At 36.5% G+C, this 20,869-nt stretch overlaps 2 protein-coding genes across 3 annotated transcripts in view; both read right to left on the bottom strand.

Annotated features, from left to right (window-relative positions):
- Positions 1-3,250: 3,250 nt before the first annotated feature.
- Positions 3,251-6,889, bottom strand: LOC118267493 (MD-2-related lipid-recognition protein). The gene is made up of 4 exons (XM_035581519.2): positions 6,722-6,889; positions 4,470-4,586; positions 3,846-4,018; positions 3,251-3,388 (listed from the first exon to the last, which is right to left on the bottom strand). The coding sequence occupies exons 1-4, from the start codon at positions 6,804-6,806 to the stop codon at positions 3,299-3,301; spliced, it is 465 nt and encodes a 154-aa protein (XP_035437412.1). The 5' UTR covers positions 6,807-6,889; the 3' UTR covers positions 3,251-3,298.
- A 2,024-nt stretch (positions 6,890-8,913) lies between these two features.
- The window catches only part of LOC118267492 (PHD finger protein rhinoceros), a 60,388-nt gene continuing 48,432 nt past the window's right edge, over positions 8,914-20,869 (bottom strand). For both annotated transcript variants that reach the window (XM_050694135.1, XM_035581517.2), the window contains exons 5-15: positions 17,545-18,068; positions 16,861-17,092; positions 14,921-15,584; positions 14,269-14,436; positions 13,837-13,990; positions 13,447-13,562; positions 12,855-13,071; positions 12,201-12,321; positions 11,581-11,735; positions 11,046-11,193; positions 8,914-10,676 (exon numbers count right to left, since the gene is read on the bottom strand). In XM_050694135.1, the coding sequence (XP_050550092.1) occupies positions 10,479-10,676; positions 11,046-11,193; positions 11,581-11,735; positions 12,201-12,321; positions 12,855-13,071; positions 13,447-13,562; positions 13,837-13,990; positions 14,269-14,436; positions 14,921-15,584; positions 16,861-17,092; positions 17,545-18,068 (2,697 nt within the window). In that variant the 3' untranslated portion in view covers positions 8,914-10,478. The remainder of the gene's footprint in view (positions 10,677-11,045; positions 11,194-11,580; positions 11,736-12,200; positions 12,322-12,854; positions 13,072-13,446; positions 13,563-13,836; positions 13,991-14,268; positions 14,437-14,920; positions 15,585-16,860; positions 17,093-17,544; positions 18,069-20,869) is intronic.

The raw sequence follows: 20,869 nt of genomic DNA, 5'->3' as shown, positions 1-20,869 counted from the left end.
GTTATACATAGCTGTACCTCTCTATTGTATAACCTGTTATACAACCTGTTTCTAATATTTATTAGAGTAAGAGTAGTTTAAAATTCCAATTCAACAGCCTATATTTAAATTACTAGTGTCGTTGGTCTGCGATATAGGTCACGTGGGGCGAGCGTGTTTAGTCTGTTATGGACCTAAAATACCTTAGATTTAATAATATAACAATTGAATAGCTGTTTGTTCTAAAACACACAAGGAATTTATAAGCTAACTATTGTTATCTTTATTTTATTTGATTAGGCATAGCTTCTGGGATATTCGCACGGAATGTTAAGATTTGTCATTGAGTTATTGAATGCTTAGACCAGTAGCATTCTACATAGAGCGACGAGTGATGTGAAGGTAGGATACGCATTATTTTACTTAGAATTTGTAAAATATCTTATGTAGAATTTTGTGATTTGTTTGGATTGACAATGCGAGACGCTTAGACATATTTAACCACCTTTAATATAAATTTGGTTTCACCATCAAAGTGACCACAGTTTCAGTCGTAGACAAGTAATAGATAAAAATATGTTTTATGTTAAAGGTTTTAATGGGCTTAAATTTTATGATCATCAAGATTAAGAGTGTGTACCAAATATCAGATCGATCGTACGTCAGGAAGGGGGTTAAATGCCGATTAATAAATTTGACACAATCTAACAAACAGTTCAAGCGTTTCTTGTATCCTCATACCCTCGTGTGAAACGGGACACCGGGGTTTTAGTCAGTAAGAGTCTGACAGTCCCTTTTGTCCTAACCACACGACGGGGCTCCATGAAGATTTCCCTTGTTGGGGTAAAAAGAAGTTAGGTGCTGTATATAAAAAGTCAGATGACCATCGCATACAGTTGGTTTTCTGTAGTTTCCCAACAGTGTAATAGACGGCTAATGTCAGTAATTGATAACAAATGAGAATGTGGTCTTTTGTGTTTAATGTTATGTTTGCTCATTACTACGCATGCGTGTACACACACACACGAACTTGTGTGCGCTCGGAATGGCTTTACGATTCAATACTAGCATACTATGTGTATACAAGAATACATCTTTACGTAAGGTGGAAAAATGACTTTTTTAATACGAATCAATTGCCATAACGTGAACAGGATTGGAAATGCGATTCATTTACTTAGAAGAGGCCATCAGAAGTGTTACAGAAAGGAGGATTTATTGCTAATTTCTTCATTGTGTGTTGAGCAAATACTATCATTAGCTTTTTCGGTCCCAAATGCCAAATGGTCACGGTCGGTGATCAAATTAGCAAATTACTCGTTTAAGCTTTATCTAATAAGTCTAAAACAAATAGGTAATTACTAAAATAGACGTTAATAAGTTTGTTTATTTGCAAATCATTATATTAGGTACTCGTAATTGTAAAGTTTATGTTAATTATCCGTCTTTTCTGGTCGGGCGGCGAACTACCCTTGCTTGCCGTAAATGGGAATTTTCTTGTAGGTCTGAAGGTTGTAACGGTTCAGAAAGTAGTGCTGAATAGTCGCCCATCGAATCACAGTTACTAAGTAGATAGAATAATTCTTATCCGGCAATAAATGGCTATTTTTAGATGAGTACATTGACCGGGACTTTATCATTCGTATAGGTATAGACGTTATCATTATTATATAACCGACTTCAAAAAAAGAAGGTTCTCAGTTTGTCTTGTATGTATGTAAGTTTGTGCGTGATTGTCTCGCGTTTGACTTTACCGATTTTGATGCTGTTTCCAGCATAGTATTTTTTAGACTTAGAAGAAGGTTTAAGGGATGGTTAAAATAAGGTTTTACCTGACTTAAAAAAATAGAGACGGTAAAGAAAAATAAAGGCGGAAAGATTTGTATTTTTGATTTTCGTGCTGTAAATTTTTTTTGATCATACTGTACTGTATTTTGCGTAGTTACCAAAACACCTGTGTTAACTCGGGGGCCATATAAATATTAAGTAAATAATTATAACTTTAATATAATGAATTGTACATGTGTATATAGGTATTGATTTAAGAAAACATATAAGTAAAGAGAATTGTTTGCCACATAATCGTTTCAAATTTTCTATGTTTAGTTTTAAATTATAATCTTTTCCTGATGGCTAATTCACTTGAGAAGGCCTATGTTCATACCATTTTTACGAGGGAAAAATTATCCAATTGGTTTTCTCGCCTTGGGCGAGGTGAGAGGGAGTGTCAGACTCTTACTGACTAAAACCACTCCATTGCAGCCTGCTCTCAGAGCCGGAGCCCTCGTAACCAGCTTGGTAGTCTGCAGCTCCGGGTCGTCTTTTATCATTTCGTATTGGTATTTAGCTTAACCTGTTTATTTGTTTTGGTCAAGTTTAGTAACTGGAATTTAACCCTCTTTATGACGTCTGATTGATCTGATAATTCATACACACTCTTAATCTTGATGACCATACAATATAGGCGCATTAAAATAGTATAACCTAAAAAGATATATTTTTATGTCTAGATGTACCAATACATTACCTACTGATAGTTCAAATACATGAATAAATAAATTCCTCACACAGTTACTTCAATTTTTCTTTTATTATCCTCTTCTTCTTCATAGCCTCTATTTTTCCACATAGCCGTTACATAGTTTTTACCAGACGCCTCAAGACTCGGTATGCATATAGGTACAAACCATTGGAATGGAGTGAGAGAATCATTCCATGATGTAGGAGTAATTCAAACCCATGTTTGTACTCGTAATAATTTACAATGAAATATTAAAACACGAGAATCAACCTTTGAATACTGAAAACAGATTTTCTACTTAGTGATTTTTAATACCTCTATTTATGAACTTGAGACAGTGGCAAAGCTTGGCACAGCGTCAACCGTGCAGTCAACTTATTAAACAGGCGTTTCGTGACAGGTTATGGTGCTCGCTTCCACACTTGTATTTATTTACATATATTTATTTATTCCTTTCGGCTCTAACAACTTTACACCCTTCACATCGTAAAACCTGAACTTAAATTGTTTTGTTACTTAATTTGAATATAGTGGTAATGTATAATTATTATATAATTTAAATTAAATGGTAAAACTGATATCACAAATCTTCTCTGACTTTAAAACAAACCAGCTTTAAAATGTGATCTCCAATCCGCTTGCTAAGATTGATCTGAGGAGATTCGATGTTCGATTCTTTATATAGAGGAGGACCAAAATCCATCAGTTGAGTACCACGTACTGTTGGTGGTGATGAATGAAACAACAGAGTAGATATGTAAGTATATACAAATAATTATTTATTTAGATACAATTATATTACTTAATCAACTTAATGTCGGTGGTGAAACAGCATCGACGTTCCTTCTGGGTATCATCCCAAACCTTCCACTTCAGCTTGTATTTACCCTGAAAATAAAATTATATTACGGTAAATTATGTCATGAAACTATAATTAAAGTAATATTAACACTATGAATATAACATTAGTGAGACATACTGGGAAATTGGGGAAAGTATTAGGTAGGTACTGGGTTTTTTTCTGCTATTCGAAAATTTCTCAATAGTATCACGGAGTCGTGAATTGTGCCCTGTATATGGCAACAGGCTCATCCCCTATTACATGGGACTTATAAACACAAATGATGAAAAGTGGGTGTACATTGTATACCGGCATTACGTGGCGTAATGTGCACCTCTGCCTACCCTTTCGGGGATAAGAGGCGAGAGGTTGCATGCATGCACAGAGTTACGGATTACTCATGTAACTGACGCCGCGTCGTGTGTTGCAAAATGCTACTCATGAATATGAGCCTCTAACATGGGTTGAAACTGTTTGACGATAACATAAAAAAAAAGTTATTACCGATGGCAGTTTCTTGTGAAGATGCAGGGAGTAGTTGAGGGTCTGTGCCTGTCCAGCCACGCTGGGGCAGGTCGTGTATGTGCACGCGTCGTCAGACCCGAAGCCCAGGAACGGAATGTCACCAGAACCACTGTCCCAGTACACGTACGTCTTCAGCGTGCTTGAGCTGAAGTCTGGAAGAAATTAAACATTTTTGGATTATACTGTTATATATAGTTTCTTTTTTTTATTTTGTTAACATCACCCATATTAAGATTAGTCAAAGTCAAAGCATTAATTTTGAAACGTCTGTCTGACAGTAAAGCTAGGTGAATTCCTCCAAGGTATAGCTTCGAATGAAGAAGAACAAGCAAGAAACTCCATCGTCACGTGTTGTATGTTTTTTACAATTTCTCTAGTAGTTAATAGGTTACTGCTCGACCCTCGCCACCTCATTTAATTTTGTCACGGACGTACATAACTATAAGTCCCTAGCGTGGCTTGAAGTTATTCGAGTAACACGTAAAATCGTAAAACGCAATGAATATAACAAATTATGTGTCGATTTCGGCACGGAACAGACACATAACAAAATTGTTAGCAATTTTACAATATTTTTTATGTTTATGTTAAGTTAAAACTTACTTGGAGTGAAATCGAAGGAAATGGAGGCGTCTGTGCCTTTCTTGAGACCGCAGGACTTGCCCGGGTTCCGGCACGGCGTCACTCGCACTGCTGAGACTTGGCACACTTCGGCGTCAGCTGAAATATCAAGGAATTCTCTATTTAAAGGTAATTTTTAACAATTTAACAAGTTTAAATGTGACCTTTTCCAAGTTATGTATACTTTCTAAGACTATTTAGACACCATTGACTATCGGTGAAGGAAAACTTCGTGAGGAAACCTGGGCTTATAACTTCTGATTATAAGTTTGAAATCGCCAACCCCGAAATTGAGCAAGCGTGGTGATTAATGTTCAAACCTTTGCTGTGTGAGAAGAAGCCTGGTTAGTATTGGCCACTTATAGGCTATAAATGTGATATGACAAACGTAGGCATTGATGACGCTGTTACCGTCATGAAGCTAAGTTTCTAATCACAATAACCTATTCTACTAAACAGTTATAAACTAAAGTTTGCACTTAATGAACTCATTATCGAAAAATGTACAGTTCACAGTAATGTTTAAGAAAATAATTGAGTTTTATCAGTGTATTGTGCGTGTGTTGTGACAATCACTATGATTACGGCTGACATCCGTCTCATAGTTCACTGATATTACCATAGGGGGCGCTCAAGTACTGCTGTACTTGGGTACTTGCGTAAATATGTTCGTGGCTTGCCATTTGACCCCAACTTCAAGAAAGATAACTTCATATTTTAAGTGTGATTAAATTGTTCTACTCTTTTTTGGATTACACATCGCTTTCGTCTTATGTTTTTTACTAAGTCCTATTTCCTGGGGTTCACTTTAAGCATGAGTTTATCTAAATCAATTGCTGTTCATTAGTCTTCCTAAAACTCGAGAACGGCTGGTTCATTTGACAAATTTTGGTCTTGAATTAAATATTTTTGGAAGCCAGGGAAGGATTAAAAGATATTAATTTTTGTTTGAGGCGGTACGAAGTTTGCCGGGTCAGCTAGTTCTTCAATAAATAATAATCTATTAATATGAATTACAGCAAATGATTAAAAAAGTTGATATACTTTTATAGAATTTCTATAATATGTTTGTTTCAGTGGTTTTTCTATTAAACACCGCTTTGAGACACGATTTGCAAAATAACCAGCTGGCTACTGATTCCATGTAGATTTTTATGGAGATAGACGAGAAAGAAGTTTCATCGTACCTAACTCTTTTAACAAAATGTTTTATAATCCCACTGATGGTGCCTGACGAGACTGACGTGTTCAGACTAAATAGCCTATAGACTTACACCACTCATTCTATTCATAATATTATTGATTACTTCACATAATTATATTACCTAGATTATAGTTACCCAGTATTTCTACGTCACCCGATAAAGATGGTAAACAAAACGTAACAGGATTTATCCGCTTTTTTCTGGTTATATTTTTTTTTATACCACGACGATGGTGGCAAGAATGCACACGGCTCATCTTATGGTAAGTGGTTACCGGGGCCTATGAACTGTTGGTAATTGCTACCAAAGCTACCAAATTGATTGACGGGATACTAATCAGCACAACATCAGTAGAATGTGGTTTGGATGTTTGTCCGTCAATCTCGCTGAAACTATGGAACGGATTTTGATGAAATTTGGTAGGTATACAGATAAGGTATGAGCTGACTTGGATGATAGGACTTTTATCGCACGGGAACGCGGGCGAAGCTAATGGCAGAAGCTAGTATATGATATTTCTAACTCAATTCAATTCTATAATATGTACTATATTATGGAGTTGAAGTATACGTAGATATTAAAATAGGTACATTATTTTAATATCTTTTTCTAATTTAAAGAACACCGCACCATCTTATTACTAAGGAGGATGCTACCTACAAATTTTTGTTATTACCTATAGCTGCTAAAGATATTCGATACAGAAATATTCTAGATATTCAATACAGAAATTCCCACACACTGACACTCTATTGTACCCATACTTTCACTATAAAATGCTTTATAATAATCTATGTAGTTTATGTGAAGCTAAGCACGTTGACTGTTGGAATATTTTTAAAATATTAGCTCGATTTAAACCTCTATTACAATCAGCAGATCACTCAACCTTCTATAGGCTAATTTAACGTTCCAAGTTCGTTGACCGGCTTTAAAATATCCCCAAATTGGATGTCATTACATGCACTTTATACAAAAATTCAGCACTTTCTCGACATTTATGAGTAAAATAAAGTAAAAAATGCTTACATTCAGTACAGTTATCAAACGTTGCATCATCAGCGAGGGCTGTAGCCAGCAGGGCAGTGAAGAGGACTACACGTAGGACAGCCATGATGCCGACGGGCTCCAAGTGACGACAGTACGGCCGAACAGGACGATTATATTAAGACCACGATGACATTACGACCCTACGTCGTCGTGTCACCGATAAACTATTATAAATGACACTGTTTATTGTGTCTGAGCCGAGTTTGTGGCGGTCAATGTGCGTCTCACTAATGCATGCTATTTGCTAATAGTGTGTTGTATTTGGGTGCATTTGTTTGCACTCATTATGCACTTCGTTTGCTAATCTAATGCTAATGGTTTTGTAGTAATTTGTTTCTATGTATGTGTTGATTTAATCGTTTCCCAGGGCACTTTACTTTGTATTAGTTTTGTCTAATCAAAACGAGTACCGGTAAACTATGGCAACTTTACCGGGCCCTTGGCAACTTTACCATACTATAGGCATTCGGTATAAACTCATTTATCTAAAAATCTACCCACTAGAATTTGTTTTGTATTAGTAGTATTTTTTAGACATTAAAAGGAAATATTTACTATATTTTGCGTAGACGCAAGACTGTTATTATACAATAATGGCCGTCACAGTGTAGTGCTGAAAATGGCTAAAAGTTAGTAGTTCCTAAATTGTGCTCACAGAGCCTTAATTATATGTCACAGGTGAGTGAAATTTTGATCTTGAATGTATAATATAGTTGGGATTACTGTTGTAATGTCAGCAATTGCTTTTTCTTTAATTTATTGATAAATAATCGCTTCAAATGTTGACACAGAGGTAAAGTTGCCACGGCCTGCTTTGTGGCAACTTTACCTACAGTTAGGGTTGGCAATAAATGTTTTTTTCTTGTTTGTGTGTATGTAACCATTTTCGAATACCTAAATTTCCCAGCATAATAGTGAATATCCTGGATGATAAGTTATAATGTATTTAATAATACCTTTTGTTTTAGAGCCAAAATGGCTCACATGAAACAAAACCGCAGATAACTCGGAGTTAGACAATATAAAAAGTATACGAAAGTAATGTTAAAATTAGCTATGGAGATAGTGAAGTCAAAAAATTAAAAAGTCAAAAGATTAAACATTATTTTGTAGCCTTTTTTTACAATTTTAAACATACATACTTAAAATTTTAGAACTTAATTTAGTTTAAAAGGGAACAATATTTATGTCAGATATTTATGCTTTTTTTTACTTTAGGTTTAAGGTTTATATATTTTTTTTTAAATATACATGTCATAAAAATAATTCTCATTTTTTGACAACCCCGAGCGTAACAAATTATTTGTATGTAAATTACGATGAAACCCGTGGCAACTTTCCCGAACGTCTGTGTAGCCGTTATCTTTATAGATTTCCTCATATTGTTTGCATTATAATACGAAGAGGTCCTAGATGAAGCCCTCTGTACCTCAACAACTCTTTAATATGCAATACACGATGAATACGGCGCGTAGGTAAAGTTGCCAAAAATTTGGTATCTTTACCCATGTTGTTTTTTCTTTACTACGGCTAAAGTAAGCGTTTGTATATAATGACGATTACGGTAAAGTGAGCCAGATAGACTACAATTCTAAATATATAGTTTTGGTTTCTATGCGTCTTATGGTTAAAAATATATTTCGATTTTTGTTCCAAAATATGGTAAAGTTGCCATGTTTTACGGTACTTGGGTACTTAAGTTTTGGGTTCTTACTAAGAACTGAATTATAAATAAAATAGATAGCTAGAAAGTGGAAAGTTTTAAAAAAATCTTTGCTGTGAACGGACTTGTCAATAGAATAAATGGCCAAAGTATTGTAGATGTACAGTGGAGGACAGAGCCGCCTGATCAAAAAAGTCTATTGCTTGAATCCAGCATAAACATTTAGCCATACCCTATAAATATCTCATCTAATAGAAAAGTGATAACGTCGCAGCTTAGTGACTGCTGACCGTGCTTCGTTTGATGTTGTTCAGTTACCTGCGCCGGCACTGTCCACTACCCCACTTCATTCGTCTATTCAAGATCATCGGGCGGGGCTTGAGAGCGGATCTCATGAGGTGCAAGCAAACATTAACTTAGTGTGGTAATCAGGCGGGTGTGACCACCATTGTACCTACAATAGAGGTAAAAAGAAAAAATAAATTTTACTGAATAATATCTTTATTTACATAAACATCCCTCAAATATACAGAGGGAATAAAATAACTATAAAACTGAGTACGTTGTTACAATTCGTTGTTCGTGTACCGACTAAATTAACTTAATATTTAATTAATTACTATATACAAACTATTATATACATTTTAATACATATATTTTTACATACGCCGAGAAAACTCTTTGGCATATCATTTCTGAGTACTTTATTATATTTCACTAAACTATAGATACAGTTACAATCTCATTTTATATTATTTTAAGTCAATTTATATGGATTTGTTGTATTCATAGCCATGGATGATATTCTGGAATCTAAAATGAACTATAAATATGACCTGAATCAGGTTGATAGAAGGTGTAGCGAGCATCGTGCATACGGCTTATGATTATGGGTTCCTAGTTTGGCTTGAAATTGATCGAGTAACCTCACATTTCTTTTTATGTTATACTGAAACATTTATAAAATAAACTACATCAGTTAATCATTTATAAAACTTTCTGTTTATATTTAGGTATTTTTATAGACCTTTACATAACTTGTGATAATTTTAGTGATACATGTAGTATTTACGTTTAAGTAATAATTCGGCCTACTTTCAAGCTGTTTTCGACTTTAAGTCTTTGTAATAAAGCTTAATTGTCTGTGCATTGAAGAGAGCCTGGTATTTACTTTCTGAATACTGAGATAATATAGCTCTTGTTGTTAGGTCGAATAAATTCAGACGCGCATCACATCAAAATATTCCAATCTGGTGAATTTCTTCAATAGATTTTCGACCGTGATACAATAACATAGAGTTTAAAATCTAAAATTGATTGGTATAGATTGACATGCTGGCGTTCATGCACATTACAAGTAATTATAGAAAAATAGTAATATATATATAATGGATATTGTTTGGTTATTTTAAACTTGTAAACAAATATTTAATGCTCTTACATTTATCTTATAAAATAGTGGAGTGTTGAAATGTTATGTTTCGTTGTATTTTCGTTGTTCATTGTTAAATACCCGTAAATCTAATATAGATGTGAAAGTAGGAAGGAATTGGACTAATGTTATAAAGAAAATAAATTGATTATTCATTGGAATAGTTATATTATAGCTGGCGAATAGCTATGCTCAAACGTAGCTCACTACATTCGCCAGATTTTACATTTTGTGAATATTCTTTTATCAGCATCAAGTCCTAATGTGAGCTTTTCGATTAATTATTATGAATTTTCTAAGATTATTTAGACACTACTGACAAAAGTTGAAGGAAAACATCGTGAGGAAAACTGGGTTTATAATTTCTAATTATAAGTTGGAAATCGTGTGAGATTGAATGAAATTATTGATGAAATTATTTTGTCATTTTTCCTACTCAAGGAATATCATTAAAATTTGAACTCTCTGCCTCACAGAATAAAAACTGTTTTCATTCTATCAACGTTACCTTCACAGTACCTAGCACAAATACTTTAGCTAATTACAAACTATAATACACGCCTTATTGAGCTACTTCGATACAGATTCAGTCTTCTCAACAACACGTTAAAGTCCTTAAATCAAGAACATAGAGTTCAATTTTAAACGATTGCTAGCGTGGTGGTTGTGTTATGTTGGTCGTCTCTGGACATATGGTGTAGGTCCTGGTGGATGCCAGCTTCCTTCAGTATCCTCATCCTGGGTCCTAAGGGAACACCTAAGGCTCGAAGTTTGTCTTCACCAACGTAGGGCAGTTCAGCCGCACCAACTTTCTCTTTTTCTAAAAGTGCTGCGTATTTCTGTAAAAACAACAAATATTTATTTGATTAAGTGGTTAAACACATTGGTGGTGGCTTCTTGTATCCGTCTTGGATTACTAGTTTGAATGGTTTTAAATTTTGCGTTGTTTGTGAAATTACATGGAGAAAACAGATCTGTTTTGTTGGCCGCTAACAGCATCGCACACGCTGTTCATCAATATGACTCCTGATGTGACTTGAAATCAGTAGAGCTTTTGACCATAGCTCACAGGAATAATCCGTATATTTATATGTCCAGTTGTGATGTTATTTTGTAGAAGCAGTGCTCATAATGAAGAGTTTTCGCTTTTAACATTATCAGTAGGATACTGTTGTCTGTGATATTATGGTCAAAATGCTGTTTCTCACCTCATATCCAAGTTTCTTGAGGAACAGTCTCATGAGAGGAGGCTCGTCTCCGAAGAACTTGGTGAGCCGCTTCACTCTGTCAGGGTTGCTGAACGAGTAGGGGTCTAGGTGACGGCCGTGGCTGCCTGAACGAATGTACTGCTGCGATCTGGAAATGTAAAGATAAATCGTGATAGAATGTGGAATTGCTAAAGATGGTTTCTATTTATTAGGAGACGTTTGTTATTGCTGGAGTTCTTTCTGTTTGTTTGTAAATTTCTTTTAAGGGTTGGGTAGCGGTATCTGATTCGGTTGTAAGATTGTAAGGTGTATCGAGATCACCTTTACGAGTAAATAGTGATAGTTTCTATATTAATATGTCATAATGTATGTGATGACACATTCAATATCATAATTAGTAGATTTCATTTCCATTTGAACTTTGCTATTTTAGCTTTACTAAAGGCCTTTTAAACCATTTTTGGTATGATTGAAATCCAATTTGACTTTTACTCTTAAAGATTTGAGATAACTAACTAACTGAACCAAAACTCACTTGTACATATGTCTGAGGGCGGCGATCTCAGCCCTGATGTTGTCCATCTCCTGCATGACGAGGTGCTGGGTCCTCATCTCGCTGGACAGGTGGGCCACCGACCGCGCCAGCGTCACCACGTGGGACTCCAGGCGTTGGAACCGCTTGTTTATACCCTGGAGAGAAAAAAGGACCGATTAAAATAATGCAATTACTTGTTAATAAATTCTGTAAATGATAAAGAAAACTGTTTTTTTTTTGAGGGGCGAAAATGACTTCTCCCGCCTTGGGCGAGAGTGAGTGTCAGACTCTAACTGACAATGACTTCTCCCGCCTTGGGCGAGGCGAGAAGAAGTGTCAGACTATTACTGACTAAATACTACCCTGTTCCTACGCCTGTTTTTCGAGCCGGAACCCTGGTAAACGGCATTAGCCTTGGGACTAACTGATTAGGGTTGGGACAACCAGTTCCAATACATACTAACTAATCTGGCGACAAAATATACCTTTAGAGACTTGAAAATACCAACCTATGGTATGGTATGGCTATTTGTAAATAAGTCATTTTTTTTTAGGAGAAAAGAGATTTTGATGACAGATGTGTTCTTTATTGTGATTAATGTTGATGATGTTTTACTTACCTTCAGGTCATGTTTCTTCCTGTGGTCGTTGGAGCTCCGTCTCTTGTCCCTCACCGGCCGACTGCTCACCGAGCTGGAGGGCAGTGAGGACATGCTGCCGTACCGACGCTTTGATGATAACCTGGAAATAATAGCCATGTATCTTAGAACCTCATACTGTACTTTATGAATGATTTAAAATGATAAAAAGAGAGACTGCTAACAATTTGGAAATAAAACTCTTAAGGAGAGATGTGAATTTTAACAGTAATTAAAATTATTAATTACAACCACGTTAACATAAAATCATGGTTAAATCACGTATATTAATGGAGAAAAGCTCTATTATAATAGTTTCGAGTCACAGACGATCTCTTCATCATGAGCAGTATGCGCAAATGCAGTGACGTCGCGCTACCTACCACCATTAGTATGTATGTACATGGGAAAACCGTGATTTTTAGTTAAATTTGTATGTAGTTATTATAAAAATACAACCCCGTTGCCTTGCAGCGATTTATTGCTAAGTGTGCTGTTAATTTAATTAGCTACGTTTTTTCATTTAATCTTACTTTATCCCTTCGTATGTTTGAAACGTGGATCCACGCGAGACACAATGACGTGTTTTCTATTGTTGTCATATACTTGTTTTGTATTGTTTATTTTGGTTCATACCTAGATTCCCATGTAGGTTGTTTAGCGAGGCTGGCTGGCTTCCTGACTCCGAGCAGCTGCAGCACTTCAGCGTACATGTTCTCCAAGCCACGTAACTGCCGCCGGATGGCGCGCGCGTCGCCTGATGATGAACTGTCCGACCGACCTTCCAGTAGAGACGATAGATCCAAGCTCCTAGTTGTGGTGGACGTCATATCGGTGGTGTCTAGACCAAATACTGGAAAAGGGAAGGTTCTATTAGGTAAATGCGAAGTAGAATAGGTTCATTATGAATATCATCAGTCTGGAAAGCGTAATGTACAGTTTTTTAGTTCTTTTAAGAAGTAAGGTGCACGACCCGGGATTTTTTTATCTGTAGGTCAATCATATAAATAATTGTTTTAAAATGGTTCTGGAAAGTTTATCGTTATTTAGTATTTAGGTAGTTCTGGTTATCGTGTCTACCTAAATATGACTTTACATAATGGTGGCAGAAAGATTTAGTTTATTTTTAGAAGGACAGTAAAGACACTAAATCTTCTGTGAGTCCCTATTTGTGTTAATCGTAAAGACAAAAAAGGCCAACTAGGAGTAAGTAGTTATTTAAACTTACAATGTTTCTTATAGTGATGATCTCTTTTAGAGGAGTGTTTCTTATGAGAGTGCCACCGCGGTGACTCGCGACCACGACGCCTTTCGTCTGGGTACTCTGATGATCGACCTGGAAGACTGAAGAAAAAAACAAAAATAGTAAAGAAAATGTCATGCCAAACCTTTGTAAAACGAGTTGAGTACCGTATCTAATCTAATCAGAAAAATATAGAAAGCGTTTGACGGTTAAGATGGATATGAAAAGTAAATCTTCTGATTTTTATTGTAAAGAATACGTATGTATTTGTACAATTTTTCTCAAAATATCTTCACTTAACATATAAGATGAATCTGATAGAAAAATATGTACATATATGAATTACTATTTGTCAATAAATGTTAATGTATTTACCTATTTCTCTTATGCATATCTGAGGATGGAGATAGCGGTGGCAGTGGTGGTGTGACCGAAGTGTCGGATGTAGCTGATGAGTCCAGGCGCATGCCAGCCAGCTTCGGCTCCAGGATGTGACGTAACTCACATTCCACCCAGTCGTTCTCTGCACCTGGAAACATGGAACAAATCTTTAAATCTGGTTGGTAATGATGCTCTTAAAAGGTTTATCCGAACCCTGTTTTTGCTCAATAGGTAGCGCAAATGTAGGAAGAGATTTTTTCGTCCAATCACAGTTGCTATAAAATATTGCACGTCCAATGGTGTGACACTAGCTATTTCCCAATTGGACGAAGAACGAGAGTTATACACTAGTGCCATTTGGTGAGCAAAAGTACTTGATAATAGTCTCGCATGGTATTTCTAAAGCGTCAATAAATAATATCTTACTTTGTCCTGGAGGCTGCTGGCTTGTTCCAGGCTGTGGTTGTCTGGTTCCTTGTGCATCAGAGTCTGCTGAGGTATCATGCAGGGGCTCTGGTCGCCTACCACTGGAGTACGCCACACTGCCTCGCCCAGAGTCCACATTAGATGACTGTCCTCCATTCTTGTCGTAGTCTGAAATATTTTCAAAGGGGGATTAAAAATAGAATAAGTATTCATTACATTGGCTTAGGATTATTTTAAAGTTAATAGCTTTCGGAGACACTTAATACAAGTTTCTGTTGAATGCTGATGTAGCGGATAGCCCTACCCATAAAGAATTACGGAAGCATACCTTTTTATAATTTCAATAAAACTAGTTACTTGATTTGTATTGTAAGTAAAGCATTAATGTCAATGGTTCCATAAAAGTTCGGATTTACATACACTGTAACCAATTAAAGACATAAATAAACTTGTTTTTAACGACTGCGTAATTTGTTTCTTTCATACTTCGTCAACTTGGGCATCACTTGAAAAGATTTACGATCGGCATAAATGTTTATGAGGTAACAAATTTTAATATGGCGGTGGAGTATGGTGATTAAGAAGACAGACAGTAAATGTACAGAGACTTAATTTATAGACTGAGAGAACTAAATTGATGTTAATTTTTTACCTGAGCTAGCCCCTGATCCTGCTCCTTTCTTCCCATGTGCTTTGAGATCCTCTATTCTATTTGGAGTTTGTCTTGATGAAGACGGCTGTGGATTGTAAGCCTCGGCCTTCCCACTCGAGTTATAAACACTATCAGCTGACTTCTGACTAGCACTCTCATCGTTCCTCTCTTGTGACGTTGATGGTTCATCCTTCTTATGTCCTATTGAATCCGGAGTTCTGCGTTCCTTATGAATGTCTGGTGTTCTCCGTTCTTTATGGCTATCAGGAGTTCTTCTCTCCTTATGACTATCTGGTGTTCTTCTATAGACATTATCCTGCATTCTTTGTGATTCTATTGATCGCCCACTTGTTCTAATACGCTCTTCATAACTAGATCTACCCTGAGCTGCTAGTCTTGCTCGGAAGCCTCCATCATCAGATTCCCGTTCTTCCCCATTCCGTGGATGTTCATTAGGTGTGTGATCTAGGAGATTTCCATGGGAATTTCGTCTTCCAGGATCGTGTATCTGTGGAGTTGTGACCTCTGGTCGGTGTTGTGGCTCGTCTAATAGGTGAGGATGTGAAGCCGCCCGTCTTCCTTCCACAAAGCCTCTCTGTCGCACTATCTCTCTTTCTAATTGCTGTGGACTTCTGAGATCTGGTCTTGAATGTGAGTTGTCGAACTGGAAACATAATATTTACATTTTTAGCCAATATAAAGTGAATGATGATAATGGTTTAGTAAAATACAAAAAGAAACAAATGGCTACCAAGTCAATGGCCGTTGTTAATATTAGCTTTGGTAGAAAATATGTTCGCATTATGTAGAGGAAGTGGTAATAAAAGTAGACGATATTCCTTAGACGTTCGTTGTAAAACATGTTATATTATAACAGCTAAAGGAAGTGCGAAGTTGTTTGGTTTCCTCAACGCTGGCAGATGCGAATGTCTATAAAAAGCGTATGGGTAATTTAAAATTTGCGCTTTGATTTTACTATAGCGACTTCAGCTGTCCTACTCAGGTGTGCTACTAACCAGAAAAAATATTTTACCCAGTTGTTTCTTAATAATATAATGGCAGGGGTTGATGACACATTTCCTTTGAAATATTTACGAAAATGAAAGTTTTGTAATGAATGAGTGGAAAAACATAAATGAGTAATTAATTGCTGTTATAAATCTTATAGCTGATATCACAATTAACAATGTAAATAAAGAAACACTGGACGAATACAAGTACTTTGCCAAAGAGAACAATGCTCCAATAAATCCAGTAAAAATCTTTGCTAAGATGGCGGCGCAGGCGCTTTGTACACTGAATATAATTGCTACGCACTCGTGGGAACAAGGCGTTAATTGCTCGAGAACCATTATCTCAACCTGAGAACAGAACATGGGACTTTGTGTTGCAAGTGTTACGACAGTTGGACGTACTGTTTGAATAATGTGTCTTAGAATTACTTGTAACGATTCTGTTTAACACGCTTTTCTGTAATTGTTTCAGTTCTGGCATCGATTTCAAAGGAGAATTGATTGATCTTGTTAGGGATTTTGAAATTAACGAATTTCCCACGTCAATTGAATTGCAACCTTTTTTAAAACTGTTAAGGTCACTTTTGCTAAAAATTCTAACTTGTTAAAATGTAATTTGATTTCTACAGATCTCTAAGTTTCGTAAGTTCTATTCAAATAATTACTGTAATATCTCAATTCATATCGATGTCCACTTCAACTTTTCTTAATAAATCATTTACATTTGGCTTTCCAAACACTATTCATGTCAGTAAAACCATTCGCAATGTTTTAATTGTTTCAAACGTCTATTGTTACAGCAAATGAGTTTATTGTACTCTTATACACACTGTACACCGATTCATTTTTATCTACATGGTAATCTACCTGCGTCTTAATTGCAAGTTTATGTGATTGATATTGTTGTAAATAGTATCTTATGTCTACCTGTGATTGAGGTCCAGTTTTCAATGAAGTGAAATTTGCCATTGATCGAACTTCCATGTCCCTTTGATACAGCGCACTTCTTCGGCCTGGGGGCCCATACTGCTGGTATAAGGCATCAGCGCCCAAGGCTTGAGGCTGCCGGTGAGGTGTACTGGCCAGCATCTCCTGCGACCTGGCTTGAGGGCTCATCATCATGTGGGACTGCACCATCTGCTGCTGCTGCATCAGTTGCCTGGTATAAACGAACCACATCATTAAAATCTCCTCTACATCATTAATCATTATTAGCTCTAGCTTGTGTTGAAGGTGTAACTATGAAACTGGAGTCTTTGTTAAGACATTTGTTGATTGAAATTGATAAATGGTATTTCATTCAGTTTTAATTGACTCCTTATCTGATTGAAAATGAATGTTAAATGGTAGGTTCCCACATATGCAGTGTAGATGGCATATAATTACTGTGTCGTATAATATTATTATCAACAGTATTGCTGCTATATTATTAGAGTGTGTATTTTTTATTTTAATATATGGGATTAATGACTGTCATAAAATATTTTGGGTAGCACTGTTTAGAAATGCAACACCACCGTCGTATGCAGTTACAGTATTGCATAAGAACGTAACGGGTTTAAGTTGGGAAGGAAGTGGATATCATTACTCTATTAAACCAAGGAGTCATACCTGTGTGGTGACGGACTAGGATACGCCATGTTATTGGCGATGCCGTGACTGTACTGCATTTCCGGCCTCGTCTGTGTCATTGGCCTCCCATATATTCCTTGCTCTACTTTTCTCGGTCCATTCTCTCTTGGTGTCACCTGTTCAGGCTCCGGCCTCTCTGGTCTCTTTCTCTCTTCACTGTTATTCAAACTCGGCTCTTGTTCATTATTCTTCTCGCCATCATTAGCATCTTTACTCTTAAACCTGCTTGAGATCATATCTTTGAGTGTGTGGTATGTTTTACTGACAGACTTCGTGCTCTTCGGGGCGTCTCTTGTGTTGTCTTTCCCAGTTTCAACGGTCACTGTTATGAGCTGTGAGTTGTTCGGTGTGTCGACTTTGCCGTAGGTCTTTGCTGGTATGGGAGGTTTGGGCGAGTCGTAGTTTTGCATGTTCCTGGGCACAGCTCCCTGGCTTTGGTTCATGTACCCGTACTGCTCGTGGTACTGTCTGAAGCCGTCCCCAGACGTGCCAGCCTGCTGGTTCTGCGTGAGAAACGGTATGTATTAAGTATCGTGTGTTATTGTTAGTCGTGCCATGGGAAGCGCACACAATGGGCTGTTAGGGAGCTCGGATTGTTAGGAGCTGTGTTTTTCGTAGCTGTAAATGTGGTAACTTTGGTGAAAGGCGCATTATTAAAGATGGAAATTAAGAAAATAAGTGGCCTAAATGCTATCGAAAGTTTGGTGGACTAATGAGCTATGTTTGTTTGCTATATATTTTCGTGTAATAAAGTTATTAATTGCCAGTGATGGCATCCACTGTAATAATACTTGCATAATAAACTTCTCTAAGTAATTTTATGTACTCTTTAACTACTTTGTGATTATTTTATATAACGTTAATGAGTTCATGTTTCATAACTTAAATGTCTTCCATTATTCTTTCTCAGACTACATCAGTTTAATAGCATTTCATTGTAATCTTATATACGTTTACCAAATCACTTAAATCTCGACAAACTTATTAAAACTTCGCCCAGTACACAACACACCCTCACAGAACACCGGATACAGCTGACTCAACACAGCCTTTACTCAGAAATACACATTTTCTAAACACAAAGAACAAAGGTATCAAATACAAACATTTTCCAGCGCGAATTCCACCATTTTAATTTTAATAATCACTTCACATTACAACACAAGTTAAGTTCATAAAGTTCTAAATATTACTGATGTCGTGCGCACAACACCGGATGCGCGTGCGCTTGGATCCGACCGTGCGCCCGACGAGAGGCGAGGCTTGTATATGACGAATGACGAATTGTGTTCCCTACCTGTACGTCTTGCCTTGTACACGTCTAGCTATATTATCATGGCCTCGCTTTGTACCATCTTTTCTCGCATTCGACGGTCAGTTTATACTGGTTTTAAATAACTTGATATTTAGCCGTGTGCACCGTCTTCTATTTGAGTGAGAACTTCTTCTTGAGACGGACTATTGTCTTTAAACTAAAATATGTTATGTATTTTTAAATGAGTTGCATGGTTGAAGTTCTTAGTTGTAGGGATTTTAATTCTTGTTTTAATTGTGGAGTCCACAGGGTTCTTTAATCGTCTTTCTTTATTAATAAAAATGTTGTAGTTAGTTAGTGTTGATACTAGTAGCAGTGAAAGTGATTATTGGGCTTGAAGTTTTGGGCCTGAAAGACATTTAATGATTCCTTAAACTATTCCTTAGTAACGATTTTTATTGTTCCGAAAACAATTGCTAAGGGCTGGGTTAAGTAACCATTAAATGACTCTGAGTCCGTACTCAGAGTTGTCCATGCTACCAATTGTCACTTACTATTTCTCGATCAATTGCCCCTACTATTTCCTAACTTTCTCGATTTCTCTGATAATGTCTAGTCGTGTGCCATAACTCATGTGGCCGTGACGTGCCATCATCAATAACCATCGATGTTACGCTCCAAGACACTTCATGGAACTTCCTTAATCCTTAATTATTTTCCGCTTGATGGGTTTTCGAAAGGCCTATTACCTGTTATTGCTTTGGCTTTGGTATGAGATTAAAGTTGTAGCAGTGTAGGTGCGTAAATATGCGTTTTACATAATATTATGTGTATCGTAGGTCCCTTAATTATGTTGTATTAATGCAAGGTCGCGTCTGAGGTGCAAATTAAGGTACTTAGTGCTGCTATAAAATGTATACTCACTTTTAAACATTCGTGTTATAACTCCTATGTATTAGGAGGTGAACCTATTGCCATATACTGAACACTATTCCAGACTATGTGCTACAACTGAGAAATTTTCGAAAAGTCGAAAAAAACCCAGTAATACTTTGCCCGACCCAAAAATCGTACGCGACCACTTAACCTTCGAGGTAGTCTGTGTGCTCTATTAAATGTTTTCGCAAACTGTTTTCTATAAAACGTCGAGTTAAACAATGAGATGAACTGTAACAATAACTTTAGCTTTCTTGGATAATGTTGTGTTTATACTTGTGAGACCTTTATTGTGAGTACAGTCGTGTGTACATTTACTACATTGCTTTTCTTAACACATGTTTGAAGTTTTACTACGGATGACATTAATATCAACATGACATAACAATATCATCTTTACCTATATCATTAGGTTAGATATTCCACTTTCTTTTTAATTTGAGAAGGGAATATCGTCCAGTGACATTAAAGTTTTTTTAATGGAACAAGCCCGCCTCATCCTCATACCACTGCAATTCCTGTAAGTCAGGAACTACAGTAGATATAATCATGAAAACACCGTCCAATGACTGTTACTTACTAAAAACTACCCCGTTCTTACTCCAACTTTAAACCGGAGCCCCTGTAAACCCCCTATGTAGTCCGCAGCTTCTGATTCATCTATCATACGTGGTAAGTTAGTATGTGTTTTTAATATATCAATATTCACCAGTAATAGTTACAATATTCGCCTTATAAAGCCGGTACAGTTCGACTATAGCTCGACACAACCGTTGTTTCTCCGTACGCACCTCAGTGCTGCGCGCGCGCACATTGAATTTTTATGGGTTATTTTATACCACCGTCTCCTATTGGGTTTCATAACATTTACTAACACTGTTTGGTGTCCGTACTTGAACTGGCCTAATGGCGTCTAGTGGACATGTGGTCACTATTTTGGGACCACTCTTAAACTAAAGATAGAATTCAACCGTTACTAAGGCTTTTATAATGTTTCTGTACTAAAAGTAATGTTTATAATATTGTCTTATTATAGTAATTCTATGGTTATACTAAAGTTCTATTACTGCAGAACAAACCTAATCAGTCAATTTATTATCGTCATAGGGTCTT

This window comes from Spodoptera frugiperda, chromosome 6, assembly GCF_023101765.2.
Source record: "Spodoptera frugiperda isolate SF20-4 chromosome 6, AGI-APGP_CSIRO_Sfru_2.0, whole genome shotgun sequence".
Taxonomy (NCBI): domain Eukaryota; kingdom Metazoa; phylum Arthropoda; class Insecta; order Lepidoptera; family Noctuidae; genus Spodoptera; species Spodoptera frugiperda.
This window is presented reverse-complemented; position numbering and strand designations above follow the sequence as displayed.

Excerpts from the sequence above, each read along its gene's own strand:
- LOC118267493 (XM_035581519.2), bottom strand. The coding sequence starts at position 6,806 with ATGGCTGTCCTACGTGTAGTCCTCTTCACTGCCCTGCTGGCTACAGCC. Across the intron at positions 4,587-6,721 it reads GTTTGATAACTGTACTGAAT|CTGACGCCGAAGTGTGCCAA; the intron begins GTAAGCATTTTT and ends TTGATATTTCAG. Across the intron at positions 4,019-4,469 it reads TTCCTTCGATTTCACTCCAA|ACTTCAGCTCAAGCACGCTG; the intron begins GTAAGTTTTAAC and ends AATTTCTTCCAG.